This window comes from Notolepis coatsorum, assembly GCF_963971535.1.
Source record: "Notolepis coatsorum genome assembly, chromosome: 10".
Taxonomy (NCBI): Eukaryota; Metazoa; Chordata; class Actinopteri; order Aulopiformes; family Paralepididae; genus Notolepis; species Notolepis coatsorum.
This window is the reverse complement of record NC_140174.1, coordinates 23,187,648-23,206,507: the sequence shown is the minus strand read 5'-3', so window position 1 is coordinate 23,206,507 and position 18,860 is coordinate 23,187,648. Positions and strand designations below refer to the sequence as shown.

At 43.8% G+C, this 18,860-nt stretch overlaps 1 protein-coding gene across 2 annotated transcripts in view; it reads left to right on the top strand.

The window, feature by feature from the left end:
* The window catches only part of tmem184ba (transmembrane protein 184ba), a 30,811-nt gene that overhangs the window by 4,283 nt on the left and 7,668 nt on the right, over positions 1 to 18,860 (top strand). For both annotated transcript variants that reach the window (XM_084322658.1, XM_084322657.1), the window contains exons 3-5: positions 69 to 302; positions 5,877 to 6,042; positions 17,012 to 17,102. In XM_084322658.1, coding sequence (XP_084178784.1) covers positions 69 to 302; positions 5,877 to 6,042; positions 17,012 to 17,102 — 491 coding nt within the window. The remainder of the gene's footprint in view (positions 1 to 68; positions 303 to 5,876; positions 6,043 to 17,011; positions 17,103 to 18,860) is intronic.

Genomic DNA, 18,860 nt, shown 5'->3' with positions numbered 1-18,860 from the left:
TGACCGCAGACCCTTTTGAAAGATGAACAGAATGTAACCTGTTCACCGTGTATCTTGGTCTCTCCCAGATGTCCCGATTGTGGAGGCGGGATGTCCCCCTCTCCGAGAGGCTCGGGGAAGACTCGCCCCTCGGCCTGGCCCCCGGCCTTCCCCCTACTGCGGCTCCTACGGGCCCCAACATCTCCTGGCTGCCCGAGGTCCCCCTGCTGACCCAGGACCAGCCCATCTTCCTCATGACCCCCGCAGCGCAGGCGGTCTCCGGCTTCTTCGTCTGGACAGCACTTATCCTGACCTGTCACCAGGTAATGGTCTGCTCCCGATGAGGCGTTGTCTGTGTGGAGAGGGTTCTAGTACTAAATGGTTAACTTACACAGCATTCACACAGTTTAGAAGCTGACAGTCTTTCTTCCTGTTTGATATCCACACAGTTTAGAACCTGACAGTCTTTCTTCCTGTTTGATATTCACACAGTTTAGAAGCTGACAGTCTTTCTTCCTGTTTGATATCCACACAGTTTAGAACCTGACAGTCTTTCTTCCTGTTTGATATCCACACAGTTTAGAACCTGACAGTCTTTCTTCCTGTTTGATATCCACACAGTTTAGAACCTGACAGTCTTTCTTCCTGTTTGATATCCACACAGTTTAAAACCTGACAGTCTTAGTTTAAAACCTCATTGTGGTTGTATCTGTCCTTGTAAAATTAAACCCTGACATACACCAATGCCTTGGGTCGACGCCGGGGGAAGGTTTTTATTTATTTTAATAACTTTTTTCCCCCAAAATGTTTTTATTCAAATATACTCAAATATATATATATATATATAAGTTGCAAATACAATATACAGTGAATACAATTTTAAAATGTTCTCCCTCCCACCCTCCTGTCCCCCCATAACACGTCTGCCAGTATGCTTGGAACATAAGCATTAATTTCAGTCCCAACAACAGAGGCAAAATAATGTATCCCTCCCCCCCATGTATCCCTCCCCCCCATGTATCCCTCCCCATTACTGCCATCCTCAGAGCTAGGTACATGAATCATAACACAAAGTACATCAACACATATCATATGCAGTTGTATCTGTATACATCAGTCAAAAGTTAAAGTATAAAGAATAATATAAAATATATTCAAAAATAACAAATAAAAAGGTGTTCGAAGGAGTCACTCGCAAGGAAACATAGTAGGCTGTAGGCTATTGTCGGTGTGTACAGCTGTCAGGGTTGTCGGATGTAGATTCTATTCTCAGCTACTTAGGGTGTACAATAGTCTCAATGGATCCTTAGGTTAGAGCTACATTGATAATCTCACACAGTATAGGGAGGTGTAGTGGTGACGTCATTGCCGTTTTTCGTGTTCCACCCTCTGTCCAACGCAATGTATTTCCACATTGCCCATTTCTAAATCGTCTCATTTAAAACAAATAAAGCATTAACATTGGCATGGTGTACCTTTCTGTGCTTATTCATCCACAATCTATGGCTCAACATGAAAATATTCGCAATTAATCATTAAAAAAAATCGCCAAATTTTATTTCAGCCAAAAATGCGTAAACAATAATGTTAGTGATAGAAGGGAACTCATTTTGTTAAAAAATTGAAAGCTTTTCAATTTCCATGCGGCAGAATTGTTACAATAGCTGATAATCCATTTTCCCAATGATAAATCCCTATAAGGGTGGAACAACCAGTGACGTCAGACTACACTTCCCTATTACATAGACATAAGCATTTGACTGTAAAGGTCTCAATTAGTGGAAAGTGTTGTAAGTAAAGGTATCAATTAGTGGGAAGTGTTAAGGCTTTCAAAGTAAGTAATAAACGGTTGCCAGTATTGAATACACTTTTTTGTAGATCCTCTAAGCGTGAACTTAATCTTTTCCAACTTTTAAAAAGAGCATAATATCCGTAAGCCACATGGCTATCTTAGGGGGGGGGGCAGGAGACTTCCATCTCAGCAAAATCCTACGCCTTGCTAGCAGTGTGGTAAACGCTATTGCGACAGAACCAGGAGTATTTAACTGTCAAATATTTTGTGGAACTCCAAAAATAGCCGCCTGGGGGCGAGGGCTCAAGGCGGATTGAGCCCTCAAAAATAGCAGTCCAAAAAATATGCAGTTTAGGACACGACCAGAACATATTGTGTAAGACTCTCTGGAGAAACATTGGTCACATCTATCCTCTACATCAGGATATATCGCCGCCAGTTTGGATTTGCAGTAGTGGAGTCTATGGAAGACTGAATTGGATGAGGCCTAATCTAGCGCAGGTGGTCGAGGTGTTAATGCGGCCTATAGCTCCATCCTACCATTCAACAGAGAAGCCCTCCCTGAGCTCAGCCTCCCATTTGTTCTTTGTTTTTGACAGAGAGATTGTGTCGAGACCGGAGATAAAGCTGTAGATACCAGAGATCATAAGGCCTCTCTGACCCGGTGTGAGGTTTTATTTATTTAATGTATTTTATATATTAATTTATTCAGGATTACAAGTTTCATTTTGGTCACAGAGATCATCTTAGTTGCTGTTGGAGATTCCTGTTTTCTTTTCTTTCTCCTGTCATTATGAGTCAACTTTCACCAGGGCTTAAACCTTCCCCTGGGGAGGACCATATAAAAACACAGGTGTGGGTGTGGTGCCTTTAGACTCAATAGAATACTAGTTACTGAATATAATTGGTATTTATAAGAATGTACTTTGATACAGTAGTGTGTGTGTGTGTGTGTGTGTGTGTGTGTGTGGTGTGTGTGTGTGTTTGTTTTATATACACACACGTGTCTGTTGGTGTCTTATGTTCAGAGGATATAAAAAAGAAAACGCACATACTGTATGCTGTATCCAACAGGAGAGCAGGGGTTGCCTGGCAACATGGTTCAGCAGGTGTTTGTGTGAGCAAAAATGTACAAACACGCTCCATGCACACACACGCACTTGGTGCAAAGTGAAACCATACACGTGTGCATGCGCACACACACAGTGAAAGGTGAAATATGATAATAATTATAATAATAATATATTAAATTTGTAGGGGCACTTTATATTTGTGGAACAAATCTCAAGGTGCTACAGTGTAGAAGAACATTAAAAACTAGTAAGTGTCGAAAGAACATGGTCCTCCGGCGCTGGAGGAGGTTTGCCTGGCCGGAGTGGAGGTGTCGTGATCTCAGTGGAAGTGGATGAAAAGTGTGTGTGTTAAGTTATACTGTATTATCCCCTTGGGGACATTTGTCCTCTTCATTTGACCCGTCCTAGCTATCTAGTAGCGGTTGGCAGCCACAGTGCAGAGCCCGGGGACCAGTTGTAATAGCAGTGCCCTGGCCAGGGGCACTGGCAGGAGCATGTACCTAGCATGCGCGTCTCTCGGTGTGAGAGGAAACCGGAGTACCCAGAGGAAACCCACACAAACACGGGGACAACATGGAAACTCCACAAAGAAAGGCCCCTGTGTGTCCGCTTGACTGAAAGAGAAACTGAGAGGATGGAAAAAAGAAAATAGGACACAAGGTGATGCTAGGTGCCCTCAGGATGGTAGACGCTGCTTTGATACCGTTTGCTCTCTCGCATTCCTGCGTGTTGGTGTTTCGGAGTAACTTATTGATTAATGTATTGATTATTTCCAAGTACAAACACAGGGACACATTGTCCTTTTGTATCGCCCACTGTTGAACTTGTGAATCAGTGTAAATGTATCCCTGTGCACCAGACAGAATGAATCTCTTCTCTCTCTTCCCTTCCCTTATATCGATTCTCTTGCCCCATCTTAATCAGGGGTTCTCAAACTTTTTTATACCACAACCCCATTTTATTTAGGCGACCCCCCCTATTTAGAGATAGCCACCTCACTTCAGTTTGGTACAGCAGCTGGTTATGCGCAGAACCCATTTCATCGCGGCCAACCGGCACCGCTTCTGACAACTAACCTATCCATTGCAAGTCCAGGTTACACATAAAATACCAGACGTGTCCTCCACGATTATAAATGCGCAGGATATAGTGAGATGTGTATTGGAATTGCGTCTGCCTCCGTTGATTAAGGGGCGAGACATGGCAAATACACACAGCTGCCAGGTGGAAAACTCTATCCGAGTTGGACTTGTTGGTTTTTCTCTTGATTTTTTGTTGTTGCCAATGCGCAAGATGATCTGTTATGGAAAATGTTAAAGGACAAAACGATGAGCCGTTTGTATATCATTCTGAGTCGTTATTAAAAATAGAAACATAGTTTATTTCATCTGTGGCCGCAAATGAAAGTTCACAATCCGAGACAACATGTGTTCACACACTGAATAACTTCTATAACTATAACTTCCGCAAGCTTTCTGGCAATACTCTGCTTTCTGCCCTGTACATAACTAATACTATCTGTACATAACTAATCATATTATCTGTACATAACTAATAATATCTGTAACTCAACAATATCCAGAGTTAAGTCCTTGTTGAGTTACAGATATTATTAGTTATGTACAGATAATATGATTAGTTATGTACAGGGCAGAAAGCAGAGTATTGCCAGAAAGCTTGCAGAAGTTGTTTGTTTTTATCTCTGAGGATGAGAACCATAGAAGGAAATATAATTTTAAGCATCAGTATGTAGGACAAGTTTAAAGCATCAGTATGTAGGACAAGTTTAAAGCATCAGTATGTAGGACAAGTTTAAAGCATCAGTATGTAGGACTACTTTAAAGCATCAGTATGTAGGACAAGTTTAAAGCATCAGTATGTAGGACTACTTTAAAGCATCAGTATGTAGGACTACTTTAAAGCATCAGTATGTACGACTACTTTAAAGCATCAGTATGTACGGCTACTTTAAAGCATCAGTATGTAGGACTACTTTAAAGCATCAGTATGTAGGACTACTTTAAAGCATCAGTATGTACGGCTACTTTAAAGCATCAGTATGTAGGGCTACTTTAAAGCATCAGTATGTACGACTACTTTAAATCACCACTATGTAGGACTACTTTAAAGCAGATGTGTATTTCAGTATGTGGCATAAAACTGGAATTCTCTACAGTAGGATTTTAAAGAGTTGTACAAATATCTTTCAGTTCAATAAAATATAAAGAAAGAACATTTAGACTTTATGAAGTTGAGGGGTAACATGTTTCCATATGGCTCTATTTTCTTCTTTTCTCATGTTATTGTAAGTAGGGATGTCCCGATCACATTTTTTTGCTCCCGATCATGTGATTTTGAGTATCTACCGATACCGATCTTTCCCGATCCGATCTAATTTTTTTATTTTTATTTTTTTTTCTCTCATCCCAATTTCGCCTCACCAAATCTTCCTTCAATTCTCCCCTCCCCTGTCTCGAACGTTGCTAGACTATGCCTCCCACTGGTCGGCTGCAGTGAGGACCAAGCCTTGCATCACGTCATTCAAGCGAGGCATTGCAACCGGAGTAATCTAAAAACTGAATGATGATATGCAATTTAAAACCAAAACTAAGGCCTCAGTATGAGTTTAAGACGTGAACATGGTCATGTTTGTTGAATAAAAAAATAAATAAAAAATTCTGATTTTTTTTTCTTCTTTTTTTTCCGATTCCGATTTTCTGAAAATCACGTGATCGGATCGGGACATCCCTAATTGTAAGCATTGCTTGTTAAATGTGTGTAATTGACAGGCCATCTATTTCTATTGTTTATTTTGAGTAAGGGGCAGGCTAAATAAGATTTTCTTCTCCCTGCTCCTTTTCGATCATGGAATGTGCAAATTGAAAGGTGTTTTGATTATGAAATACTTAATAATATATAATATATTTTATGGAACTGCGTTGCAATGAACGGAACAAATAAAAAATTTAATGTAAAATCTTCATCTGTACTTTCTTTCTCCCCCACCTACGTGTCTCTCTCCCTCTCTCCAGATCTACATGCACCTGCGGTTCTACAGCGCTCCCAACGAGCAGCGGCACATCGTGAGGATACTCTTCATCGTCCCCATCTACGCCTTCGACTCCTGGCTCAGCCTCCTCTTCTTCACCAACGACCAGTACTACGTCTACTTTGACACCATCAGGGACTGCTACGAGGGTGAGGGGGAGGGCCTTGTGTGGGACACTGTCTCTCTCTCTCTCTCCGTCTTTTCTGTTGTCCTCATCTCCTCTCGTCCCCTTCCTCTCTACCGTTTCCTCTTCACCTCTTAAGCCTATTTCACAAAAGCCGTCTTCATGTTCTGTGTGGAAGGGGTTAGACCAGAATTTTTGTAGAGCCACCAAAACGCTGCCTCCTGACCTGGTCATGAGGTTGTCAACGAGACGGCTTTCCCTCTATGTGAAGGGGGCAGAGAAAAAGCCGCCTCTCTTACGCATTACAGATAATCACATACAGTCCCGTTTTTCTCAGGTTTCTCTCGTTTATTTTAACTCTTTTAACCCACTGTGCTCCCTTTGGTAGTTTCTCTCGTTAATCTCGCATCCCTCCCCCACAAAAAGGTTTTAAAATTTAATTATATATAGTGACGCAAATTCAATCTTTGGAGGATTTGTGTTGCCAGATTTAACACTTTGGCTGCCATGGGTTAAATTCATTATCAACCGTAGGTTGCCGGCTCTATTTGTCTATAGAGAAAGTCCCCTTCTTTGCAGGGCTATAACTTTTTAAATTCTATTGCTACATTGCCATTATTAGGGCCCATTCAAAGTCCTATATGTATTGTTCATTGTGTAGCAACGTTAAACTTTTTCATTCACATATTCATAGTAAAGTATGGTCTAATGTATACCGGTAAGTATGTTTTCATCTCTTTCTGCAGCTTTCTCCAGAACGTGATCTATAGCCCCAAATACATTATATTGATGATGCAATACAGTTTTATGGCAATCAGCGCGATATAAAAAATTCCAACTAGACGTACTTCTAGAAGTTACTACACGTCATCTGATGTTGACCGGATGGGCTAGGGGGCGTTTATAATTCCGTGGGCAGCGTTATACCAATCATCTAATGTGGGTCAAATGTTGATAATAGCAGTTAGTATCGAAGACGGTAACTTTACACGCTAAAACTCACCCCAGTCTCCGCACGCCGTTCGGTAGAGTCGTAGAGTAGAAATTTTACCATTATGGGATGTCGATTTACCCGGTCCATCTCCAGCTTGTATAATGGTATATACGTCCAAATCATGTTGTTTATTGAGTTATTGGCAATCGATCGCTATGTAGTGTGTCGAGATCGAGTCCCGGAACCTATAGCTAGTGCCCGGAAGTAATACGGCCGACCAGCACAATCTCCATAGCACTTCCTGTTAAGCGATTGCGCCGATCGGCCACCAGATGGCGCTCCTGAACCGCCAGAGAGCTCAGTGGGTCCTCCTGGTGGATCTCAGGCCAGCGGAGGGGAAATATGAATCCGATCCCAGATTTTTGAAATATTGATATTAAAGACGCTGTAAAGCGTCTTCGGCAACTTGAGCATGGCCGGGAATGACGTGTTTAGGCGTTTTCCGGCAGCCAAAGTGTTAATTGAGAGACGTCTTATTTCCTTAATTCATGACGCTGAATTATTCCTGCACAATCTGGCAACCGAGAGTGAAAGTAAAACTCCTCAGCAGGGCTCAGTCAAGCAGTCCGCCTCCGACACGTTGAGAATGGACGCCGACAAAGCTCCCAAAATCAAATAAATATACATTTTCTCTTCATCTGGTGTGAAATATTTCCCCATCCCTCCTTGCACTGGACTATGGACCATGGTAATGGAAAGGTTTTTACAGAGGTGTCCGGGGATTGAACCTGACATGCCCACATTAGTTTTGACTGTTGGGTGCGTGAGCAAAAATCATTGTTTCAAGTGGCACCTCACACTAATCTATAACAAAGCCAAATGCACTGCCTTGTGCAAAAATGGAATTATACAGAGAAACTGAATATTATTTTCAATGATAAATCCAATCCAGCAGGGGGAGAATAAGGAACTGGTGGGCTATGCACTGTGGGTGGAAATAAATGTCTCACTAAGCAACCGTAGGCTATAGGCTACCTATCGATCTCCATACTGTACAAAAGGTACAAGAAACTATGCACAACTTGCGCTACACAGTCTGGGCTATGTTTAACAGCTGGTATATAAACAAACACTTGTGTGTTGCTTAGCAACAAAAGGAGGACATGCTTTTTGTGTGTGACTACGCCACGTATTCTGTTGGCTTCTCTGTGTGAAAAGGGCTTTGGCCTCTTGCATTGTCAATCTTTTTCTTCCTTTCTTCCTCTCTCGCGCACAAAGACTAACGTGACAAGCCGGCGCCGACTGTAATAGACTTCACCGGAGACCGTCGGGGGCCAGGGGTCAACGACCAGCATGCCGACTCGACGACATGCACAGTCGCTCACAAGTCAGAATATAATTGACCGTCTGTCCTTAAATGGGGATAGATGAGACCAAGGCATCTGGAGTCTGACGGCCTTAAAGCCGTTTCTCACTATTCACACCCCCCCCCCCCCCCCCCCTTGCGCTTTTTATCTCCCGTTTGGTGAGGAGGTCGTTTTGCTTCCTGCCTCCTCCTCCGACTCTACCTCCTCCACAGTCATGTGTTTAGAGACGGTTGAGGAATAGACCAATCGCAATCAGTTGCTCAGTTTGGACATGACTTCCTGTGTGTGTGTGTGTGTTGTGTGTTGTGTGTGAGTGTGTGTGAGACTATCTATGGCTCACTTTGGGTGGTGTCTGCAATACGTCAGAGTGACAGGAGGTTGCTGTGTCTCTAGACAAATGGCTCTTCTCACTCTTATCTTCCATCCTCCACCTTAATAAAAAAACAAACAAAAAACAAAACCTCCACTTCCTTCTCCTCCGTAGCCCTCTTCTCTTCTTCTCTTCTCCCCTCTTATTTTTTTTCTTCTCTTCTAATAATAATAAATGTAATAACTATTTGTATCGCACTTTCCATACAGAAATTGCAGTTCAAAATGCTTCACAACAGTAAAAAATACAGGCATAAGCGAGCATAAAAAAAGAGATAGAGAGGTAACAAGGTAAGGTAAATCACAGTTTTTCAGTAATAAAAATAATAAAATAGAGGCAGTTGGACATTGCGCTCATCACCAACGCAAGAGACACCGGTATCGAATCCGGCTGTCAGTGTTGCCTCCGGCTTCGGTCGGCCGTCATACTGACTCAATTGGCAGAGCCAGCGGGAGGGGAGTCGATGGGTGGTAATCTGATCGTTGTAAACAGCGACTCCTACAGGTCAGTCAGGGCGCCTGCACAGCAGAGACAGGAAAATGGCGGGGGCAGTGTGAGCCTCCTACACGTTACTCCTCGCCAATGAGAGTCCGCGCTGGCAGGTGAAAAGAAGTGACTGGCTGCCTCCACATGTATCGGAGGGGACATGTGATGGGCTTCTATCCTCCCTACGACCGGCCAGTGGGGGGCACATGCGAGCAACAATCAAGACAGGGGAGGGGAGAATTGGCACGGCTAAATTGGGATGGGAGAAAAATTGAAAATGGAGGAGAAAAAAGTGGATACAATTTTTTTTATTTTTTTTATAAAATAGAATAGATAGAGTAAAAAAAAGTGCAGTTTGATTCAGTTTAAAAATAGGCAAAAACATTTAAAATAGAACGGACAGTAATTGTGTGTAAAGTGTGATAAAATTGTTCAATAAAGCTCTTAACACTTTGAGTTTCTTTACAAAGTTCTAACATACATACAGAGCAGTGCATCGCTCTTAACACTTTGAGTTTCTTTACAAAGTACAGTTCTAAATGACCTTATAGAACAACAGAGCAGTGCGTCGCTCACAACTTAACAACAGAGCAGTCAGCAGTGCATCGCTCTTAACTTTGAGTTTCTTTACAAAGTTCAGTTTTGAATTACAACAGAGCAGCGCTCTTAAAATTACAGTGCATAGGAGGCAGTGAGATCAAATTAGCATAGAACCGACACATGAATTTGATGGGAAGTGTATAAAAGTAGGTAGGGTAAGAATAGTGCAGGTAAAGTACAATTTGTGTCAGGATATCCCTTGTTTCATTTAAATGCCTGAGCAAAGAGATAGGTTTTTAAGCTGTCTTTTGAATATGTCTAGCGAGTTGGCTTCCCTGACGTTTTGGGGTAGTTTGTTCCATAGTTTTGGGGCATAGTTGATAAAGGCTGCATCACCGATCCTCTTTTGAGGAGCCTCTAGTAGTCCAGCAGCTGATGATCGCAGTGTTCTTGCTGGCCTGTAATTTATTAGAGTGTTGGCGATGTGTAGCTAGTCCATTTGGAGCTTTGTATGTAAGGAGAAGGACCTTAAAGTCAATTCTAAATGTTCTTCTCCTCTTCTTCTTCTCTCCTACTTCCTGCCTCCTCCCCAGCTCTCTCTCCCTCTTCTACTCTTCCTCATTCTCCTCTGGAATAATAAGAGGAGGATGGGTCGTCATGGAAACGTTTTGGGAAAACGGCTCCCCTGTTACCACCGGGAGACGAACCGCGTTGTAAAAAGTAGCATCGTCTCCCAATAACCTGCTTGAGAATGTTGGGGCCGTGACCCCTCCTCCTCCCCTCATAATGCTAGATCCTCCTCCTGTTTGCCCTCTCCCCCTCCGGTGCTGTTGTTCCCACCCCTGCCCTCTCCCCCTCCGGTGCTGTTCCCACCCCTGCCCCCTCCTCCTGTTTGCCCTCTCCCCCTCCGGTGCTGTTGTTCCCACCCCTGCCCCCTCCTCCTGTTTGCCCTCTCCCCCTCCGGTGCTGTTGTTCCCACCCCTGCCCCCTCCTCCTGTTTGCCCTCTCCCCCTCCGGTGCTGTTGTTCCCACCCCTGCCCCCTCCTCCTGTTTGCCCTCTCCCCCTCCGGTGCTGTTGTTCCCACCCCTGCCCTCTCCCCCTCCGGTGCTGTTGTTCCCACCCCTGCCCTCTCCCCCTCCGGTGCTGTTGTTCCCACCCCTGCCCCCTCCTCCTGTTTGCCCTCTCCCCCTCCGGTGCTGTTGTTCCCACCCCTGCCCCCTCCTCCTGTTTGCCCTCTCCCCCTCCGGTGCTGTTGTTCCCACCCCTGCCCCCTCCTCCTGTTTGCCCTCTCCCCCTCCGGTGCTGTTGTTCCCACCCCTGCCCAGCGTTCTGAAGGCAGGCAGACCTGTTGCATAGCAACCGCGCTCATCATAAACTCCCCGCTACATCGGCCAGCCGCGCCGGGATCCATAATGAGAGGTTCTCTCGGTCTCAACCCGACAAACGCGTCCATGTTAGCATTCAGCCGAGCGCACGGGGGGCTACTGTATCGCCATAGCAACAGCCACCCGCCGACGAACGTCCCAAAGGAAGTTTGAACGAGCTCGTGGTAAACAGCACAGGGTCACACACACACACACACACACACACACACACACACAAACACACACGCAGTATAATATTTGGAACGGCACAACCAGTTCTTGTGGCTCCACCTGCCTCGGTGCTGTGCTCTTTTGTGTCTACATAGCTAGAGTGGGGGGACTGGAATGTACGGTATGAGCTGTGTTTGCTTATCTGTCTGCAGTACCACTGTCTCAGGGAGAACTGTGCTCTAAGTCCAAGTCCAAGAGGCCACAGGTGATGTAAGAGGGAAAGACTAGAGCTGACAAGAGAGTATACCCTCTCGTATACCCTCTCATATACCCTTATACCCTCTCATATACACTCTCATATACCCTTATACCCTCTCATATACACTCTCATATACCCTCTAATCTAATATACCCTCTCATATACTCTCTCATTTCATATACCCTCTCATATACACTCTAATATACCCTCTAATATACTCTCATATACCCTCTCATATACACTCATATACACTCTAATATACCCTCTAATATACTCTCATATACCCTCTCATATACACTCATATACACTCTCATATACCCTCTCATATACTCTCATTTCATATACACTCTCATATACCCTCTCATATACTCTCATTTCATATACACTCATATACCCTCATACACCCACTCATACACCCTCTCATACACACCCTCTCATACACACCCTCTCATACACCCACTCATACACCCTCTCATACACCCTCTCATACACCCTCTCATACACCCTCTCATACACCCACTCATATGTGTATGAGTCTATACTAGTGCATCTGGGTTGAGTTTCCTCTCCGCTTTTGTCACTCTATCTCAGAGACATGAGATCATTGCCTAGTCACCGGGGACGGTCAGGTGACTTATCGGCCATCCAATCAGAGGTCCGGTAGAGTTGGGTGTGTGTCGGGTCAGTGAGTGTACGGCTCTCAACCTAAAGGATATACCGTACTGAACCTGTAATCCATCCCTGTCGTGATCTCACTACTACATGGGTCTTATGCACACGGACACACACACACACGCACACACACTACAGGGAGCACAGAGCACGTGAAGGCACAGGTGTTCACACACACACACACACACACACACACACACACACACACACACTGCAAAGTCACACTGCCATCCCCCGCCACCTGCCACGGTGTGTGTGTCCATAAAGACGTGACATTTAGCCCACAGGAATCTGCTGTTCTGGTTCCCTGGCGCCTGTTGAGTTCACATCGTATGGAGCGGTCTGTAGAAGCAGGGAGTCCCATCCGGGTCATATACATATCAGTGGGTCTTGATTATAGTGATTTATTTCAACTCGTGAGACACTGAGGTCACCCTCATTTACAGCGACGACGATCTTACACAGCAAGACACGGTTTTATCAGCAATTTCATACATATAGGCACAATACTTTTTTTTTAATAAGAATTAACTATTAAAAAAAATATCAGCTAAGACAGTTACGAGTCGATACAGTGGTCTGAGATCATACTTTTAAATGCAGCAAAAGAAGGAAGAACATTTAGCTTCAGAGTCAGTTTATACAGTAGTTCATTGTTTATATTTCTTTATATGTGTTATCAAATGGCGGTTCTGTTTCATATGGTGACTCATCATGACACATCATTTTGTTAATTCAAAAGTCACATTTCTCCCAAAATAGGTTCTGAAATATCCAAGAATGTGAACTGAAAATGCCGGTTTCAGTTTAATACTATATTACAGTACATGACACGTTACCATGCATTCCAATATAAAACTGTAGTGACTTGTTCAGTCAAGTAATGCTGTATAAAACCCTAGTGACTAGTTCAGTCAAGTAATGCTGTATACAACTTTAGTGACTAGTTCAGTCAAGTAATGCTGTATAAAACGTAGTAACTTTTTCAGTCAAGTAATGCTGTATAAAACCGTAGTGACTTTTTCAGTCAAGTAATGCTGTATAAAACCCTAAGTGACTAGTTCAGTCAAGTAATGCTGTATAAAACTTTAGTGACTTGTTCAGTCAAGTAATGCTGTATAAAACCCTAGTGACTAGTTCAGTCAAGTAATGCTGTATACAACTTTAGTGACTAGTTCAGTCAAGTAATGCTGTATACAACTTTAGTGACTAGTTCAGTCAAGTAATGCTGTATAAAACCCTAGTGACTAGTTCAGTCAAGTAATGCTGTATACAACTTTAGTGACTAGTTCAGTCAAGTAATGCTGTATAAAACGTTTGTGACTTTTTCAGTCAAGTAATGCTGTATAAAACCCTAGTGACATGTGCGTATGTGTGTGGGGGGGGGGGGTGCGTACTACCAGTTTATCTCTTCTTTGAAACAGGAAGTCAGCCGTTCGCCGGTTGTTCCTGATGTGGTGGGTGGTTCGTTGGTGATTTAACACCAGCGTGTCAGGAGATGTCTGGTCACCTGACCGTGTGTGATTGGTGGGTGGTCTGTGGGTGATTTACACACCGGCTTGTCGGGAGATGATCTGGTCACCTGACCTTTTGTCTCCACTGCCTTTTGATGTTCAGACTAGTGCAGAACGTTCAGGACAAGGAGCTTAGATGCCCCCCGTCGGGTTTTACATTGAGTAGTGATACAGTCGGGCCATACATGTTTGGACATTGACACGATCTTCACAATGCTGGCTCTGTACACCATCACAGTGGTCCTAAAATGAAACCATCAAGGTGTGCTTTATCCCTTTCATTACTGTAGTTGTAGTGTGTTAGTAATAATAATAATAATTCATTTATTTTGTATAGCGCTTTTCAAAGACCCAAAGTCGCTGACAATAGGCAATAAAGAAACAAAGAAAACAAAGAAACATAGAACCACAGGGAAACGGAGGACAATAAGAATACACGGGAACATAAAACCACGAGTAACGGATAACAAGTACGGGAGTGAGTAGGGGAGACAGTCTGGAGGAGAGTAAGGGAAAACCAAGGGTGGTGGGGGGGGCAGGAGAGGAGAGAACGTGGGGCAGGGGGAAATGGTGGCGAGTTGGAGGAGGGTGGTTATGGGTAAGGAAGGTTGAATGCTTGGGAGAACAGGTAGGTTTTGAGTCTGGATTTGAAGATGGAGAGTGAGGGAGAGTCTCTGATGGTCTGAGGGAGGGAGTTTCAGAGTCTGGGTGCAGCTCGTGAGAATTCCCGGTCACCAAAACGTTTGAGTTTGGATGACGGGACAGTGAGGTAAAGAGTGGAAGAGGACCGGAGGGAACGGGGGGGGCATTAGGGGAGAAGGAGGTCAGTCAGGTAGGGGGGGGGGGGGGGGGCAGGCTATGGAGGGCTTTGAAGGTGAGGAGTAGTGTTTTGAAGTTAATGCGCTCCTTGATCGGGAGCCAGTGGAGGACAGGAGTGATGTGTTCGCGGGACCGGGTGTTAGTGAGGAGGCGGGCGGCTGAGTTTTGCACCATCTGCAGTTTATGGAGGGAGCGGGAGGTGATGCCAGTGAGGAGGGAGTTACAGTAGTCCAGGCGGGAGGAGATGAAGGCGTGTATGAGGGATTCAGCAGCAGGGGGGGAGAGGCAATGACGGATTTTGGCAATGTTGCGGAGGTGAAAATATGAAGTTTTGACAATGGAGCGGACATGGGGGTCAAATGAGAGGGTGGGGTCGAGGATGACACCGAGGTTGCGGACTAGGGGGGAGGGGGTGATGGTGGAGTCATTGATTGTGAGTGTGATGGGTCCGGATCTGGTGAGGGTGGGGTTAACCTTCTGTATTGTGGCAATGAAAGGGTTAACAGTTTGGTAGTGCGGCAGTGAAAGGGTTAAGTGCAGGCTTTCAGCGGGCCGCCACAGTCTAGGTAATTAATGGGAAACACTGCTCTCATTCATATACACTCATATACCCTCTCATATACCCTCTCATATACCTGCTAATATACCCTCTCATATACACTGTAATATACCCTCTCATATACACTCTCATATACACTGTAATATACCCTCTCATATACACTCGTATGCATTACATTTAGTCATTTAGCTGACGCTTTTGTCCAAAGCGGCTTACAAGTTCTGTACAACAAGTCAACAGGAAGGGTACAACTCTTTCAGCTGAGTGACAATGTTCATCAAACAGTGCTGAAACCTGGGTGGTGCAGTGTTGGGTGCATAGTTGTAAAGACATATTATTATAGAAGAGTGCATGATAGAGGACAGTAAGACGTTTTTTTTTTTTTTCAATTCAGATATTGATTGAAGAAGTGTGTTTTTAGTCAACTGCGAAAGATTGGTATATACACTCACACTCTCATATGAGAGTGCTCCCCCTTTTAACCCTTTCACTACCACACTACAGACGGTTAAACTACCTTCTGTAGTGTGATAGTGAAAGGGTTAACAATTTGTCGTGTGGCAGTGAAAGGGTTAACCTTCTTTATTGTCGCAGTGAAAGGGTTAACCATTTGGTAGTGTGGTTGTGGTAGTGAAAGGGTTAAGGGACCAAAGCTCAATTGGCTGCCCAGATCTTCCTTCGCCAGGTGTGTGTTGTTCCCTCATTATTACATTTTTCAAGGAGCAGATAAAAGGTCTAGACTAGAGTCATGTAATCTCAACATGAGGTCCAAAGAGCTGTCACTATCAGTGAAAAGCATTAGGTGTGGCCAGATCTGTATATAGGTCTCCTGTCAGCAGATCTACAGCATAAAGAATAGTCAAAATAATATATTATGTGTGAAAACTATACAATAATATCATGTTAATGGTTTGTGCCTTTCACCAAGGCCTAAATGGTGTCATGTATGATCATTTCATCATTCAACAACATCTCTGTTTACTAGTCCGCAGGGATGTTTTCGTCATACGATCTGGGGCTACATGGTTATTATAGAAGTATTTTTGAAGGTGCAGCCGGTCATCCAAAAATGTACACAAACCACAGCTGATACCCAAGCCATGGGTTCTGGGTAGATTATTTTCTCATTCTCACATTGATTGTGCAAATCTTTTGATGGAACAATAGAGTCGGACTGTATGTGCCAACTTTCAATACTGTAAAGGTTTTGTTTTACATTTGGAATGGTTGTAAAAATGGTCTAAAAGTGATTTAATCAAGAGTGAATAAGTTACGTTAGTGAGTAAGTTGAGGGCTGGAGACTGATGCCCCAAGTTTCCTCCTTAGGACTTTGTAAATGCTTAGTTCCAAAACATGTTCCATGTTTCAATTATTTTACCTCTCTTTCGCTCTCGCTCCATTTCCCCCTAATGTCTTTGTGCTCTCTCTCTCTCTTTCTCTCGTTCCTTCCCTCCTGCTGATTCGTTATACTCTCCCTTTACCTCTCTCTCTGTCTCTCTGTCTCTGCCTCTCCCTCTATAACTCTTAATTGGCCTTTGAATATTATTATAAAAACCTGTAAATAGTACAGTTCCATATACAAATGAAAGTCTTCAAGAATCTATATGCAATGCATGTAAATTAATGATTCATCAGGACTCCTAAATGTTGTCTACTCCAGCCGGACTCTTAACCACCAAAACCTGCTTGGACTATAATGTATGACATTGTGCCAGTTAGCGTACAGTCCCTCACCTGCACCTTGTGTATACTGTTTATTTTTCTCATATTTTTATATTCAGATGTAATGTGTACAGTATGTCTTTCTACTATTACCCAGCCCATACCTGTACCTCCCCTCCCCCATGCTGCAATGACAGCCGAATTTCCCCAAGAGGATCAATAAAGGAATATCTTATCTTATCTCTAACCGGATCGTTTCTGTTTCTTGCTCTCCAGCGTTCGTGATCTACAACTTCCTGAGTTTGTGTTATGAGTATCTGGGAGGAGAGAGCGCCATCATGGGCGAGATCAGAGGGAAACCCATCGAGTAAGTCCCCTCCTCTATCCTGACTGGTTTCAATTTCTCACGGCCATAAGATTTCTATTTTATGACTTTTCTCAGATGATCACTAAGATACAGTAGGACTTGTGATGTATGTGTGATGTATCTATGATGTACTTGTGATGTATCTTCTTGTGATGTGTCTGATGTATATTTCTTTGGCATAGTGGAATGGCCTCTGAACCGCTATTAAGACCGCATGGTGCACAAAAGCTCACAACCCACTCAGATGAAATTCTTAAGGATGTCCTGATCTAGCTTTTTTTTCTTCTGATCCCGATCCAAGTAATTTAATATTGCATATCTGCTGATGAAGCTGTGTCTCTCACTCCATTCGTCTTAACATTAGTGATGAGCGCTCTGCTTCTTACTTGGTCATCTGTTGTAACGTTTTGAGCTTTTAAACGTTTCCCCTGTTTGACAGCTGATTCTCCGCTCTCTGTCTCTCCCTTTCGACGTGTGCGTGTGTGTGCATAGCGCAACCTCCCCTCTGACTGACTAAACGGAGGATCTAGGCAGATGTCTAGCCTGCATCACAGCTTTCCCTTAATTGTTTTCATTTATTCTTTTACTCAAAATAATCTGAATTTGATCATGCTTAACACATTGGGTGCCACACCCCCTGTCAAAACAGCCCTTTAGTCAAATCCACTTATCACGTTGCCATTTTTTGCCTGATTATCTAATCATCCTGAAATCAACGCTAGATTATTGGTATTATGTTTCCTCGTGCATACATGAAAGGGGGGTTGGAGCGGGGCGACCCTCCGTGCTGTGATCACTGCCATCGGGACACAGCACACACACATACACACAGACACAGAGCAATCGCGGGAAAAAAATATCGAATCAACACAATATTGGTAATATAGACTAGAGTCCTTACCTGGTCTCTGGTGTACTGCAAAAAGAATAATCCAATTATCTGATCGCCATTCCAGATATACACAGCGATCCTGTCTCCGACGTTATCGGGCATTGCACATGAACGGGCGGGCGGGTCAGTTGTCCAAGCCATCCCTACAAGCGCTCGTTTTGCCGGAGTGTTTAGGACCCGCCCCCACACCGCAGCTCGGTAGAGAAAATAAACTACATCGTTTCAAATGGAGTGCAATAGCGGCCGCAAGGCGGTAGGCGGCGGTATTGACCGGTTTTTAATGTAATTTAGTTATTGATGGATAGATTAAAAACAAACAACAATGGGCAATTAAAGCGCTATTTTCCTCAAACAAAACAAAAACCGTTCCCGTCTCCCACCCCACCACCCTCGATCTCTTACAGTAGAGCAAGAAAACACAATGAATAAAGACTATGAAGTGTCTTTAAAGGCACTCTTGCTCTTAGGTTGTGCCTTTAATCTGACTCTGACTCAGATTCCATCTGGGCTTCAGGCCCAGGGCCTTCTCTTGGCCCATATGGTTTAATGTTAGCTTAGCTAGCTAAATCGGAACTAGTAAAGCAGATTAATTAGTGCTACGTTATGTGCTATTAAAACAGAGGTTTGATTTAGTCAAGCTTAGCTAGCTATCACGCTGTGGTCTGAGGTGAAGCAACCTGCCTTGAATGGTGTTGGTGCGTGAGTGACTGGCCTGTCCCCTCCCTGAAGCGAATGGACATGAACTTTGAACTTGATTCGCAGACTTGTAACTCATATTGGTTGCGCCGTGCGCATGCAGGCAAAATATTACGTTGCATCTAACCCACTAACATTTAGACACTGAATTCATTTCGGGTCGGGATTTT